At 44.5% G+C, this 13,125-nt stretch overlaps 1 protein-coding gene across 1 annotated transcript in view; it reads left to right on the top strand.

Annotated features, from left to right (window-relative positions):
* LOC140482376 (kinesin heavy chain) overlaps positions 1–13,125 on the top strand; it is a 210,553-nt gene that overhangs the window by 95,353 nt on the left and 102,075 nt on the right. The window contains exons 4-6 of the mRNA XM_072579763.1: positions 1,732–1,836; positions 3,633–3,681; positions 5,079–5,134. Of these exons, the coding sequence (XP_072435864.1) occupies positions 1,732–1,836; positions 3,633–3,681; positions 5,079–5,134 (210 nt within the window). The remainder of the gene's footprint in view (positions 1–1,731; positions 1,837–3,632; positions 3,682–5,078; positions 5,135–13,125) is intronic.

The raw sequence follows: 13,125 nt of genomic DNA on the forward strand, positions 1-13,125 counted from the left end.
AGGTGAGGGGGCCAGGGAAACAGAAGTCTTGGAGGAGGTGGAGGGCAATTGGTTGGTGTCTCGAACGTATGTGGGGAGTTCTTGGACTGGAGGGAATAGGACAGTATCGAGGTAGGTGGAGATGAGTTTGGTGGGGCAGGAGAATGCTGAGACAATGGGTCGGCCGGGGTGGTCAGGCTTGTGGATCTTGGGTAGGAGGTAGAACCGGGCAGTGCGGGGTTCCCGGACTACGAGGTTGGAAGCTGTGGGTGGGAGATCTCCTGAGGTGATGAAGTTGTGTATAGTCTGGGAGATGATGGTTTGGTGATGGGGTGGGGGGGTGGGGTCATGGTCGAGGGGATGGTAGGAGGAGGTGTCTTTGAGTTGTTGTCTAGCTTCAGTGGTGTAGAGGTCGGTATGCCAAACTACCACTGCACCCCCTTTATCTCCTGGTTTGATGGTGAAGTTGGGATTGGAGCAGAAGGAGTGGAGGGCTGCGTGTTGTAAAGGTGAGAGGTTGGAGTGGAGGAGGGGGGTAGACAGGATGAGGCGGTTAATGTCTTGGCAGAAGTTTGAAATGAAGAGATTGAGGGCAGGTAATAGGCTAGTAAGGGGTGTCACTACCTCCTGCAAAAATGCTATCCTGTATTCCCAGTTCCTCTGCTGTATCTGCTCCCAGGAGGACCAGTTCCACCACAAAACACACCAGATGGCCTCCTTCTTTAAAGTCCACAATTTCCTTTCCCACATGGTTGAAGATGCCTCCAACGCATCTCATGTGCATCCTGCACCTCCATCCTCAAACCCTATCCTTTACCTGCACGTTTTTTGGACTGTGGGAGGAAACCAGAGAAAACCCGCACAGACACTGGGAGAACGTGCAAACTCCACACAGACAGTCGCCTGAGGCGGGAATTGAACCCGGGTCTCCGGTACTGTGAGGCAGCAGTGCTAACCACTGTGCCGCCCAATGATAGATGTTTAAGAAAATAGATCCCAGCACACATCAAAAATATATCCCAGTGACAAAGAAGGATTCTAAGAAGAATATGAGTCAATCACGATTAAGCAGAGAAGTTAAGGATAGAATTGAATTGAAAGAAAAAGCATACAATTTGGCAAAAGTAAACCAGAGGTTTGGGCAAGTATTTAAAAAGATAACTAATACAAAAAAAAGACGGAGAAGATAAACTTGCAATTAATATCAAGATTGAAAGCAAGAGCTTCCTTAAAGATATAAAAAGGAAAAGAGAAGCCAAAGTGAAGGTAAGCCCCTTAGAGAACAAGGCTGGGATTGTGAAAAGACACAGAGGATTGGAAGACTACCAATTGGATGCTAATTTCTTGTGTTTTGTGCATGTGGGCTCTCAAATCCCTCTGTTCTGTAGATTTCTGCAATTTTTTTTCCAGTTACGTTAGAAGCAGCTCCTCTATTCTTCCTGCCAAAGTTCTTTAAATTTCGCATTTCCCCACCTTATAGTTCATCTGCCAAATGTTTTCCCACTTGTGAAACTTCCAAGCAGACTTTTTCTGTCACTGTCATGACTTGCTTTCACCAGATTGTTCATAATTAGTTTTTGCACATTGTAAATGTGCACAGCAGTCCTTTGAAAGTTAACTAAGCTTGCTTTGCTGAGGTATTCTAGATATTAGGTGAATCTAATTTGTTTTAATATGTGCTACAGAATAATTATCTTTTCAACAATCTCTAGTACACTAAATAATCTTTTTTGTTGAAACTTCTGTCCACAGGGAAAGCTTCATAATCATCAGCTGATGGGCATAATTCCAAGAATAGCACATGACATCTTTGACCACATCTATTCTATGGATGAGAATCTAGAATTCCATATTAAGGTAAATATGAAGCAGTTGTTTTGAGAAGTCAGTTTTTGCATAACCATAACTTTGCACCCTGTGTAATGACCTATCGACCAGTTTTTCCTTGTCTTTTATGCTATGCTTGTTTGTGAGTTGGTGCTTGTTGTGTATAAAGTAGCAATTTAGAGAAGTTTTAAAGGGCTCTGAACTGTATTAACTTTGGTAAATTAGCCAAAGCTGGTGCAGATCCCAATGTACACATGCATTGATAAATATCTCTTTGGCCCCATTTTATTGCGCACACTACTTCCAGGTTCCACAAAGAGTGCTCCTGAGCTCTGACATTGTGGAAGTGTTGGAAAGAGATGATACTGTTGGAATATGAATAATGAGAAAAAGCTTGATTAGTTTGTTGGTTTCTACCTAGCCCTAAGCAGACCCCACATTTCCATAGCGTGCTGGCAAGTGGTGGCTGCTAGGTATTGACTTGAGAGGGCCAATGTTCCTGTCACACCCAGCAGGGCTCCAAAGACTCAAGACCCTCAGAGAAAAATGAAATCCTTATCGCTTAAAGGGGTGACCCTTTAATGAGGTAAAATGACACCCAGTCTAGATTCCCCCAGAAGTTTAAACTTGCCTCCCCCATCAACCCTTGAGAATATGGTGCTGGAAAAGCACAGCAGGTCAGGCAGCATCCGAGGAGCAGGAGAATCGCTGTTTCGGGCATAAACCCTTCATCATTTCTGATGAAGGGCTTAAGCCTGAAACGTCGACTCTCTCGCTCCTCAGATGCTGCCTGACTGGCTGTGCTTTTCCAGCACCACACTCTCGACTCTGATCTTCAGAATCTGCAGTCCTCACTTTTTCCCACATCGACCCTGTTGAGACTCCTCAGGATCTTAACTATTTCAAGTAAGTAGTCTCTTACTCCTGTAAACTGCAGTAGATGTAGCCAAACGTTCTTTATACAAAAACCTCACACAGGAGTGGGCCAATCAGTTGTTCAAGTCTGTGCCAGCATTCTGTATGATCATGGCTGATTGTGCTACTCAATACACTGTTCCCACTTTCTCCCTATGACCTTTCATTATTTTAGACCTAAGAACTGTATCTATGGCAAATAGAAGCAGGAGTAGGTCATCATCTTCAACAAGAGAAAGCTACCTATCACAGCTTGATTAGTAATGTCATTACCACAGCTGAATCCCTCACTGTCATTATCCTGAGGGTTATCATTGACTAAACTGGAGTAGCCACATAGATGCTGTGGCTGCAAGAGCAGGCTAGAGGCTAGGAATTCTGCGGTGACTAACTCAACTTCCTTATCCTGGGCACCATGTACAAGGCTGAGCCAAAAATCATGGAGCATCTTCCTAACAGTCCAGTAGGTGTACCTGCACCCCAGGAACTGCAGCAAGCCAAGAAGACAACTCATCACTACCTCTTCCCGGCTTAGTATGGATGGGCAATAAATGCTCGATCAACCAATGATGCCCACATCCCAAGAATACATTAAACTGGACCATGTATCCTTTGGAGCCTTATGAAAACAAGCTGGTTTTCAACAGGTTTAACTGGATTTCTCACATTTCAATGTATGGATATAAAAAGAATCTGATCGTTCTCATGATTGTCTTTTTCTCAATGATTTTCATGGGCCACACAGCAATGTCTTGCCCTAGTGCATCATGGCAAGTTTCTGATATGCCCCTTCAAGGAATAAACTTGTCCCCTAGTATGACGCTGGTGGCTGTGTTTATCTAATTCAAAAGCAAAGAATATTTATTTGCAGTTATAATTCCATTTAAATTATCTTCTGTATTTTGTTGTAGGTTTCCTATTTTGAGATCTACATGGACAAAATTCGGGATTTACTCGATGGTAAGAAAATTTTCTTATTTTCAAGGTGCAGTAGCAATCCTTTGCTAACACAAATAAGAAACTGAATCAGAAGGCATTGCATTTATATGTCATCTTACTGCCTCTGAAGTGCAGCAATCCTTACATTGGCAAACACTTTACTTATGCACTCAGCAAGATTCCATAAAGATAAGTGAAATGAATGAGAGAGAAGGATAATGTTGGTTGAGGGAAGAATATTTTCCTGGCTCTTGATAAACTCTCTGTGTTGTTTTTAAAAGCTAATTAACCTATTCAGTAGTACTAGGAAAATCAATCCTCCAGGGTCTTTACATTACCAAGAATTTACAAACCACTTAGGATGCCATGGACTAATCAGAGATGGTCGTCAAGGATTTGTAAAATGCATGTCATGCTTGACTAGTCTTATTGATTTTTTTTTGTTTTGGAAGAATCACTGTGGATGCAAAGGAATTTGAAAATGTTTTGGAAATGGCTTTTCAGAAAGCTGTTTTTCAGGAAACATGAAAATTGCCTTTAAATTAAGATACAAACTCCATGAGGGATATAATCAGGCGGGCACAGTGGCTCAGTGGTTAGCACTGCTGCCTCACAGCGCCAGGGACCCAGGTTTGATTCCAGCCTTGGGCGACTGTCTGTGTGGAGTTTGCACATTCTCCTCGTGTCTGCGTGGGTTTTCTCCGGGTGCTCCGGTTTCCTCCCACAGACCTAAGATGTGCAGGTCAGGTGAATTGGCCATGCTAAATTGCCCATAGTGTTAGGTGCATTAGTAAGAGGGAAATGGGTCTGGGTGGGTTACTCTTCGGCGGATTGGTGTGGACTTGTTGGGCCAAAGGGCCTGTTTCTACACTGTAGGGGAATCTAATCTAAGTGGAATCAGAAAGGCTAGAAGATAGAGGTTAATGGAGTTTTTTCTGACATGGTTAGTGGTTATATTCTGTGGACCTGTGTAAGGATCTTGTTTACTTTTTTGTTTTTGTCAATGAGGTAGCCAGTTAAAAATACTTTAAAATATGAAAACTAAATATGACCTTAATCTAACTTGCCTATTGGGGAATATGAAACATTAAGATCACTGCCTTATTTTACACACAATGGTATTTTACTTTCCAATGAGTCATTCTCTCAGTCACTACCTTATTCAAGAGCAAGAATCATTGGTTCATCACATTTCCTTCCGTGTGCCTCAGTTTATTGATAATGTTGTGTGCTATACAATGGGTTTGCTCCATTACAAAAACTGACTTTAAACAAGATCCTTATAAATTGCAAGAATTCCAATTTGGGTGAAACTTTATTTAATAAACAACAAAACTGTTATATCAAATAGTCAGTTCATTGTGATATTACCTGTTTATGGTACAAATTGTTCACAGAGACGTAATTTAATTTCACAGTTTCAAAAACCAATCTGTCAGTCCATGAGGATAAAAACAGAGTGCCATTTGTTAAGGTAAGATTCATTCTGTGTGCAGAATAATAACATGATTCCTTGAATCAATGAATATGACAAGTACCAAGTCAATCAAACTACTTAGAGATGGATTTGTTGAAATCTCTTGATCAATGAAGGATAAATGCATTAAGTAGACTGTATTTCTGCTATTGGACAAAAGCAAGTGGAATTAGAGATACCCATGTGAATAAAATCATTGCAGATTGATTGGCATATCTCCAGCATTTTGGAATGAAGAAAAATGGTAAACTTTGGTTAGATTGATGTCGCAAAGAATGAGAAGATAGATAGGTCTCAGGTCCATCATGCCTCAAAGCTTTTAACAATTCCTAGCAGATCTGAGAATTTAACAAATAAAAGCCAACTCCATGAGTGCCTTTTTACTACAGAAATGCTGATAACAAAAGTGACACAACAAGCTGATGGAATAGATTAACACTTGAACATTGATGAGCTCATTATCCCTTTCATTTTTTATTCATTCGGGCATGTGGGCATTCCTGACTGAGCCGGAATTTCTTGTGATGATCTGTCATCTAGACCCCCTGCTGGTGTAGGTACACTCACAGTGTTCTTAGGGAGGAAGATTCAGAATTTTGATCCAGTGGCACTGAAGGCATGGTGATGTATTTCTAAATGGATGGTATGTGAGTGTTACTTGCCACTTGTCAGCTCAAGCTTGGATATTGTTCAGATCTTACTGAGTTTGGACATGAAATGTTTCAGTATCTGAGGAATTGTGATCAATGCTGAACATTATATAATCATCAGGGAGCATCCCCACTTCTGACCTTGTGATTGAGAAAAGGTCATTGATGAAGTAGCTGAATGTGATTGTGTCTGGGCCACTGTCCTGCTGACTGACTCTCAACAACCACAGCCATTTTCATTTGTGCTAATATGTCCCAAATCAGTCTTCCTCCATTTGTCATTAACCCAAGTCTGCTCAGTCTTCTTGATGTTGCAATCTATCAAATGTTGTCTTGAAGTTGAGGGTAGTCATTCTCACCTCGCCTCAAGCATTCAGCTCTTTTGTCCATTTTTGAACCAAATCTGGAATGAATAAGAAGGTGAATACCCCCATCAGCAACCAACATAATAGCATTGTTGATGACTCCATCCATCACTTTTCTGATGGTATGGTAATTGTTCAGATTGGATTTATCTTGTATCCTTTGCATAGCCCACATCAGTACAATTTTCCTCACTGTAGGGTCAATGTTGAGTTTTTGATGTATTAGAATCTTGGAATTGCCTCCCTAAGGGCCGTATGGGTCGACCCATAATACATGTACTGCAGCGATTCTAAAAGGCAGCTCACCAGCACATTCTCAAATGCAATCAGGGATGGGCAGAAAATGCTGGCCAGCCAGCAACACCCACATCCCACATGTGAATAAAAAAATTAGAACTAGGAAAAGAGACATACGCTTCAATCATTCCAAGTTTCTGTGTTTATAGTTTGACAATCATTGTTCTGAAATGCATTCAATGCTAAAGCTCAAATAGAGTTCGCCCACATGATAAACTTCAAATGCCATTTGAAAACCAAGATTGAATACGTTCTTAAGTGTTGAAAGCACAACTGATTTGTGTAGCGCCCACTCACAAAGGAATATGTCCTGTACCCAATGGCTGAGTGGTGATCATTGTGATTACAAATAAGTGAATGTAGATTTTATTATAAAAGTACAGAGGACCTTCGGAACGCTTCACAGTGATTTGGATGAAAAACTGTTTTATATTTCATGGAGTGTTCAGCCAGTGACGACACAATCGATTACTCTGTTGCCAAGACTACTTTTAAGGCCACAAATTCTAATTGCTGCAGGCAAAGTCGGAGATTAGTTGTTCAGCTATTCCCTGAAGACTGCAGCATTGGAGGCAAAGGCAAGTGCTATGTGTTGCAGTTATATTGACCAAATAAATTTGAAGAAAACCTCGGGATTTCACTGAAATTAATATGAGAATCCCAGAGCCTGTGAGGAATTTAATACCTCCCTCCACCCATAGCAGGTTTGATGGTGAGGTGAGGTATTTATTCAGGCAGATGGTCACTCTGCTGCCTTCCCACCTTCGCATTGATTAAGTTTATAGCAGGAAGGAGCGTGTGTTGTCATCCCTCTGTTGCCAAGCAGGCTGTTTAGTGGACCATTGAAGTGGGGCTGCTTGCAGGTTGGACCCTTATTCAATGGCAGACAGAGACATGACTGGGAAAGGGACAATGCCTACTGTGAGTCACTCACCCTGTTCCATTACCTTTGGGTAGTGTTGTAGAACAGAGAGACCTAGAGGTTGTGACATATAATTCTTTGAAGTTTGTGTCACATGCAAACAACGCTGTTAAGAAGGTGTTTAGCATGCTTGTCATCATTGCACAGACCATTGAATTTAGGAGTTGGAATGTCATATTGAGGTTGTAAAGGACATTGGTGAGGCCTCTTCTGGAGTGCTGTTTTCAGTTCTGGATATTATTAAGCTGGAGAGCGTTCAGATGTACTGGCGTACTGGTGGGTGTTCTCACGGACATCTTCAACGGACATCTCCCTGAACTGTGGCATAGTTCCAATGTGCTTCAAAGCCGCTACCATTGTCCCCATGCCGAAAGAAGTCTTCAGCATCCTGCCTCAACGACTACCGCCCTGTTGCGCTTACACCCATCATCATGTAGTGCTTCGAGAGGCACTTGTGATGAGGCATATTAAGACCTTACTGCCATCCTTACTGGACACCCTTCGTATCAACCCAACCACTCAATGATGCCATTTCCACCACCCTCCATCTGGCCCTCACCTACCTGGAGAAGAAGGACACCTACGTCAGATTACTGTTCATAGATTTCAGTTCTGCATTTAACACTATCATTCCTCAGCACCTGATTGGAAAGCTGAGTCTGCTGGACATAAATACCTCCCTTTGTAATGGGATCCTGGACTTCCTGTCTGGGATACCTCAGTCAGTCTGGATTGGGAATAGCATCTCAAACACCACCACACTGAGCATGGGGGCCCCCCAAGGCCCCACTGCTGTTCTCCCTGCTGACACATGACTGTGCAGTGATGCACAGGTGGAATCACATCATCAAGTTCGCTGATTACATGACTATAGTGGGTCTTATCAGCACGAATGACGAGTCAGCACACAGAGAGGAGGTACAGCAGCTAACGGACTGGTGCAGAGCCAACAACCTGTCTCTGAATGTGGACAAGAGGAAAGAGATGGTTGTGACTTCAGGAGGGCATGGAGTGCTCACTGTCTGCTGGACATTGATGGCTTCCCTACAGAGATCGTGAAGAGCACCAAATTTCTTGGCATCCACCTGGCGGAGAATCTCACCTGGACCCTTAACACGAGCTCCCAGCAGTGTCTCTACTTTCTGTGTAGTTCTGAAAAAAGCCCTCCTTTCAACCCCCATCCTTGTCACATTGTACAAGGACTTCACTGAGAGTACCCTGAGCTTTTGCATTACTGCCTGTTTCAGAAATTGCACCGTCTTGGATTGTAAGCCCCTACAATGGATAGTGAGGACAGCTGAGAAGATCCGAAAGGTCTATCTCCCATCCGTTACAGACATTTAAACCACATGCTGCATCCGCAAGGCTAAGAGCCTTATGGAAGACCCCACACACCCTACACTCAAACTCTTCTTCCTTTTGCCATCTGGCAGAAGATACCAGAGCAATCGGACATTCACAGCCAGACTGTGCAACAGTTTCTTCCCTCAACCTATCAGGCTCCTTAACACAGTATGACTGGACTCTTTCCCATCTGGAATTCTTTGTATGACTTTGAATTGCTGTTAGAAAAATGTCTCAAATTTGTCATTCTTTTATTACACTGTAACTTTCGTGTTTTGCACTTCTTATGCACTTTACGCTGTGCATGATTGTGTAGTTTGTGCTGTCCATGTCGGACCCTTGGTCCTGGAGAAATGCTGTCTCGTTTTTACTCTATCAGTTGTATGTGGTAGAAATGACAAATAAAAAGCTACTCTCTCTCTAACCGATTTACCACAATGTTGCCAGGAATGGAGGGTTGGGTGGGTTGGGACTTCCTTCACTGGAGCATAGGAGGTTAGAACATAGAACATAGAACATAGAACAATACAGCACAGAACAGGCCCTTCGGCCCATGATGTTGTGCCGAACTTCTATCCTAGATTAAGCACCCATCCATGTACCTATCCAAATGCCGCTTAAAGGTCGCCAATGAATCTGACTCTACCACTCCCTCGGGCAGCGCATTCCATGCCCCCACCACTCTCTGGGTAAAGAACCCACCCCTGACATCTCCCCGATACCTTCCACCCTTCACCTTAAATTTATGTCCCCTTGTAACACTCTGTTGTACCCGGGGAAAAAGTTTCTGACTGTCTACTCTATCTATTCCTCTGATCATCTTATAAACCTCTATCAAGTCACCCCTCATCCTTCGCCATTCCAACGAGAAAAGGCCGAGAACTCTCAACCTATCCTCGTACGACCTACTCTCCATTCCAGGCAACATCCTGGTAAATCTTCTCTGCACCCTCTCCAAAGCTTCCACATCTTTCCTAAAGTGAGGCGACCAGAACTGCACACAGTACTCCAAATGTGGCCTAACCAAAGTCCTGTACAGCTGCAACATCACCTCACGACTCTTGAATTCAATCCCTCTGCTAATGAACGATAATACTCCATAGGCCTTCTTACAAACTCTATCCACCTGAGTGGCAACCTTCAAAGATCTATGTACATAGACCCCAAGATCCCTCTGTTCCTCCACCTGACCAAGAACCCTACCATTAACCCTGTATTCCGCATTCTTATTTGTTCTTCCAAAATGGACAACCTCACACTTGGCAGGGTTGAACTCCATCTGCCACTCCTCAGCCCAGCTCTGCATCATATCTAAGTCCCTCTGCAGCCGACAACAGCCCTCCTCACTGTCCACAACTCCACCTATCTTTGTATCATCTGCAAATTTACTGACCCACCCTTCGACTCCCTCCTCTCAGTCATTAATAAAAATTACAAACAGCAGAGGACCCAGAACTGATCCCTGCGGAACTCCACTTGTAACTGGACTCCATGCTGAATATTTACCATCTACCACCACTCTCTGACTTCGACCGGTTAGCCAGTTTTCTATCCAATTGGCCAAATTTCCCTCTATCCCATGCCTCCTGACTTTCCACATAAGCCTACCATGGGGAACCTTATCAAATGCCTTACTAAAATCCATGTACACTACATCCACTGCTCTACCCTCATCCACATGCTTGGTCACCTCCTCGAAGAATTCAATAAGACTTGTAAGGCAAGACCTACCCTTCACAAATCCGTGCTGGCTGTCCCTAATCAAGCAGTGTCTTTCCAGATACTCGTAAATCCTATCCCTCAGTACCCTTTCCATTACATTGCCTACCACAGAAGTAAGACTAACTGGCCTGTAATTCCCAGGGTTATCCCTATTCCCTTTTTTGAACAGGGGCACAACATTCGCTACTCTCCAGTCCCCTGGTACCACCCCAGTTGCCAGTGAAGACGAGAAGATCATTGCCAACGGTACTGCAATTTCCTCTGTTGCTTCCCACATAATCCTAGGATATATCCCGTCAGGCCCGGGGGACTTGTCTATCCTCAAGTTGTTCAAAATGTCCAACACATCTTCCTTCCTAACAGGTATCTCTTCTAGCTTATCAGTCCGTTTCACACTCTCCTCTTCAACAATACGGTCCCTCTCGTTCGTAAATACTGAAGAGAAGTACTTGTTCAAGACCTCTCCTATCTCTTCCGACTCAATACAATCTCCCACCACTGTCCTTGATTGGACCTACCCTCGTTCTCGTCATTCTCAGGTTTCTCACATACGCATAGAATGCCTTGGGGTTATCCTTGATCCTATCCGCCAGGGATTTTTCATGCCCTCTCTTAGCTCTCCTAATCCCTTTCTTCAGGTCCCTTCTGGCTATCCTGTATCCCTCCACTGCTCTGTCTGAACCTTGTTTCCTCAACCTTATGTAAGCCTCCTTCTTCCTCTTTACTAGACATTCAACCTCCCTCGTCAACCAAGGCTCCCTCACACGACCATTTCTTTCCTGCCTGATCGGTACATACATATCAAGGACACGTCGTATCTGCTCCTTGAAAAAGTCCCACATTTCCACCACATCCTTCCCTGACAGCCTATGCTCCCAACGTATGCTCCTCAAATCCTGTCTTACAGCATTGTAATTTCCCTTCCCCCAATTGTAAAAACTTCCTTGTTGTGCGCACCTATCTCTCTCCATAACCAAGGTGAAAGTCACAGAATTGTGGTCGCCATCACCAAAATGTTCACCCACTAACAAGCCCACCACTTGTCCCGGTTCGTTACCGAGTACCAAATCCAATATGGCCTCCCCTCTGGTTGGACAATCTACATACTGCGTTAGAAAAGCTTCCTGGACACACTGCACAAACACCGCCCCATCCAATCTACTTGATCTACAGAGCTTCCAATCAATATTTGGGAAGTTGAAGTCGCCCATGACTACGACCCTGTGGCTTCTGCACCTTTCCAAAATCTGTTTCCCAATCTGTTTCTCCACATCTCTGCTGCTATTGGGGGGCCTATAATAAACACCCAACAAGGTGACTGCACCTTTCCTATTTCTGACTTCAGCCCATACTACCTCCAGAGGCAGATCCCCCTCAAACTTCCTTTCTGCAGCCGTTATACCATTTCTAATTAGCAATGCCACCCCCCCTCCTTTTTTACCACCCTCCCTAATCTTACTGAAACATCTGTAACCAGGAACCTCCAACAGCCATTCCTGTCCCTCATCTATCCATGTTTCCGTGATGGCCACAACATCGTAGTCCCAGGTACCGATCCACGCCTTAAGTTCACCCACCTTATTTCTGATACTCCTTGCATTGAAGTATACGCACTTGAGCCCATCTCTGTGTCCGCAAGTAGTCCCTGTCAGTGCTACCTTCTCCACAGCCTCCCTACAGTCTTGGACATCCTGACACACAGCTAGCTTACTTGCTGGACTACAAGTCCGGATCCCATCCCCCTGCCAAATTAGTTTAAACCCCCCCGAAGAGTGCTAGCAAACCTACCCCCCAGGATATTGGTGCCCTTCTGGTTCAGGTGCAACCCGTCCTGTTTATACAGGTCCCACCTTCCCCAGAATGCAGTCCAATTGTCCAAATATCTGAAGCCCTCCCTCCTACACCATCCTTGCAGCCACGTGTTCAACTGCACTCTCTCCCTATTCTTTGCCTCTCTGTCACGTGGCACCGGCAACAACCCAGAGATGACGACTCTGTCTGTCCTAGCTTTTAGCTTCCAGCCTAACTCCTTGAACTCTTGAATGACCTCCCCACCCCTCTTCCTACCTATGTCGTTGGTGCCAATGTGTACCACGACTTCTGGCTGCACACCCTCCCCCTTAAGGATTCTGAAGACACGGTCCGAGACGTCTCGGACCCTAGCACCTGGGAGGCAACAAACCATCCGAGAGTCTCGCCCATGTCCACAGAACCGCCTGTCCGTCCCTCTAACTAGAGAGTCCCCTATAACTAGCGCTCTCCTCTTCTCCCCCTTTCCCTTCTGAATCTCAGAGCCACAGACCCCTTCACTGCAGCTTACACCTGCAAGGCTGTCCCCCCCAACAGTTTCCAAAGCTGCATACTTATTTTTTAGGGGAACGACCACAGGGGAACCCTGCACTGCCTGCTTCTTCCCCTTCCCACCTCTAACTGTTACCCAGCTACCTCTGTTCTCTGGCGTAACTATGTCCCTGTAGCTTCTATCGATCACCCTCTCAGCCTCTCGAATAATCCTCAGCTCATCCAGCTCCAGTTCCAGTTCCCTAACTCGTTCGGTGAGGATCAGGATCTGACTGCATTTCCTGCACACGAAGTCGGCAGGAGTATCGGTGGTCACCCCTACCTCAAACATCCTGCAGGAGGAACATTCCACCGCCTGCGCTGCCATGACTGTACACTGTCTCCAAA

This window comes from Chiloscyllium punctatum, chromosome 10 (genome assembly GCF_047496795.1).
Source record: "Chiloscyllium punctatum isolate Juve2018m chromosome 10, sChiPun1.3, whole genome shotgun sequence".
In the NCBI taxonomy this organism is placed as follows: domain Eukaryota; kingdom Metazoa; phylum Chordata; class Chondrichthyes; order Orectolobiformes; family Hemiscylliidae; genus Chiloscyllium; species Chiloscyllium punctatum.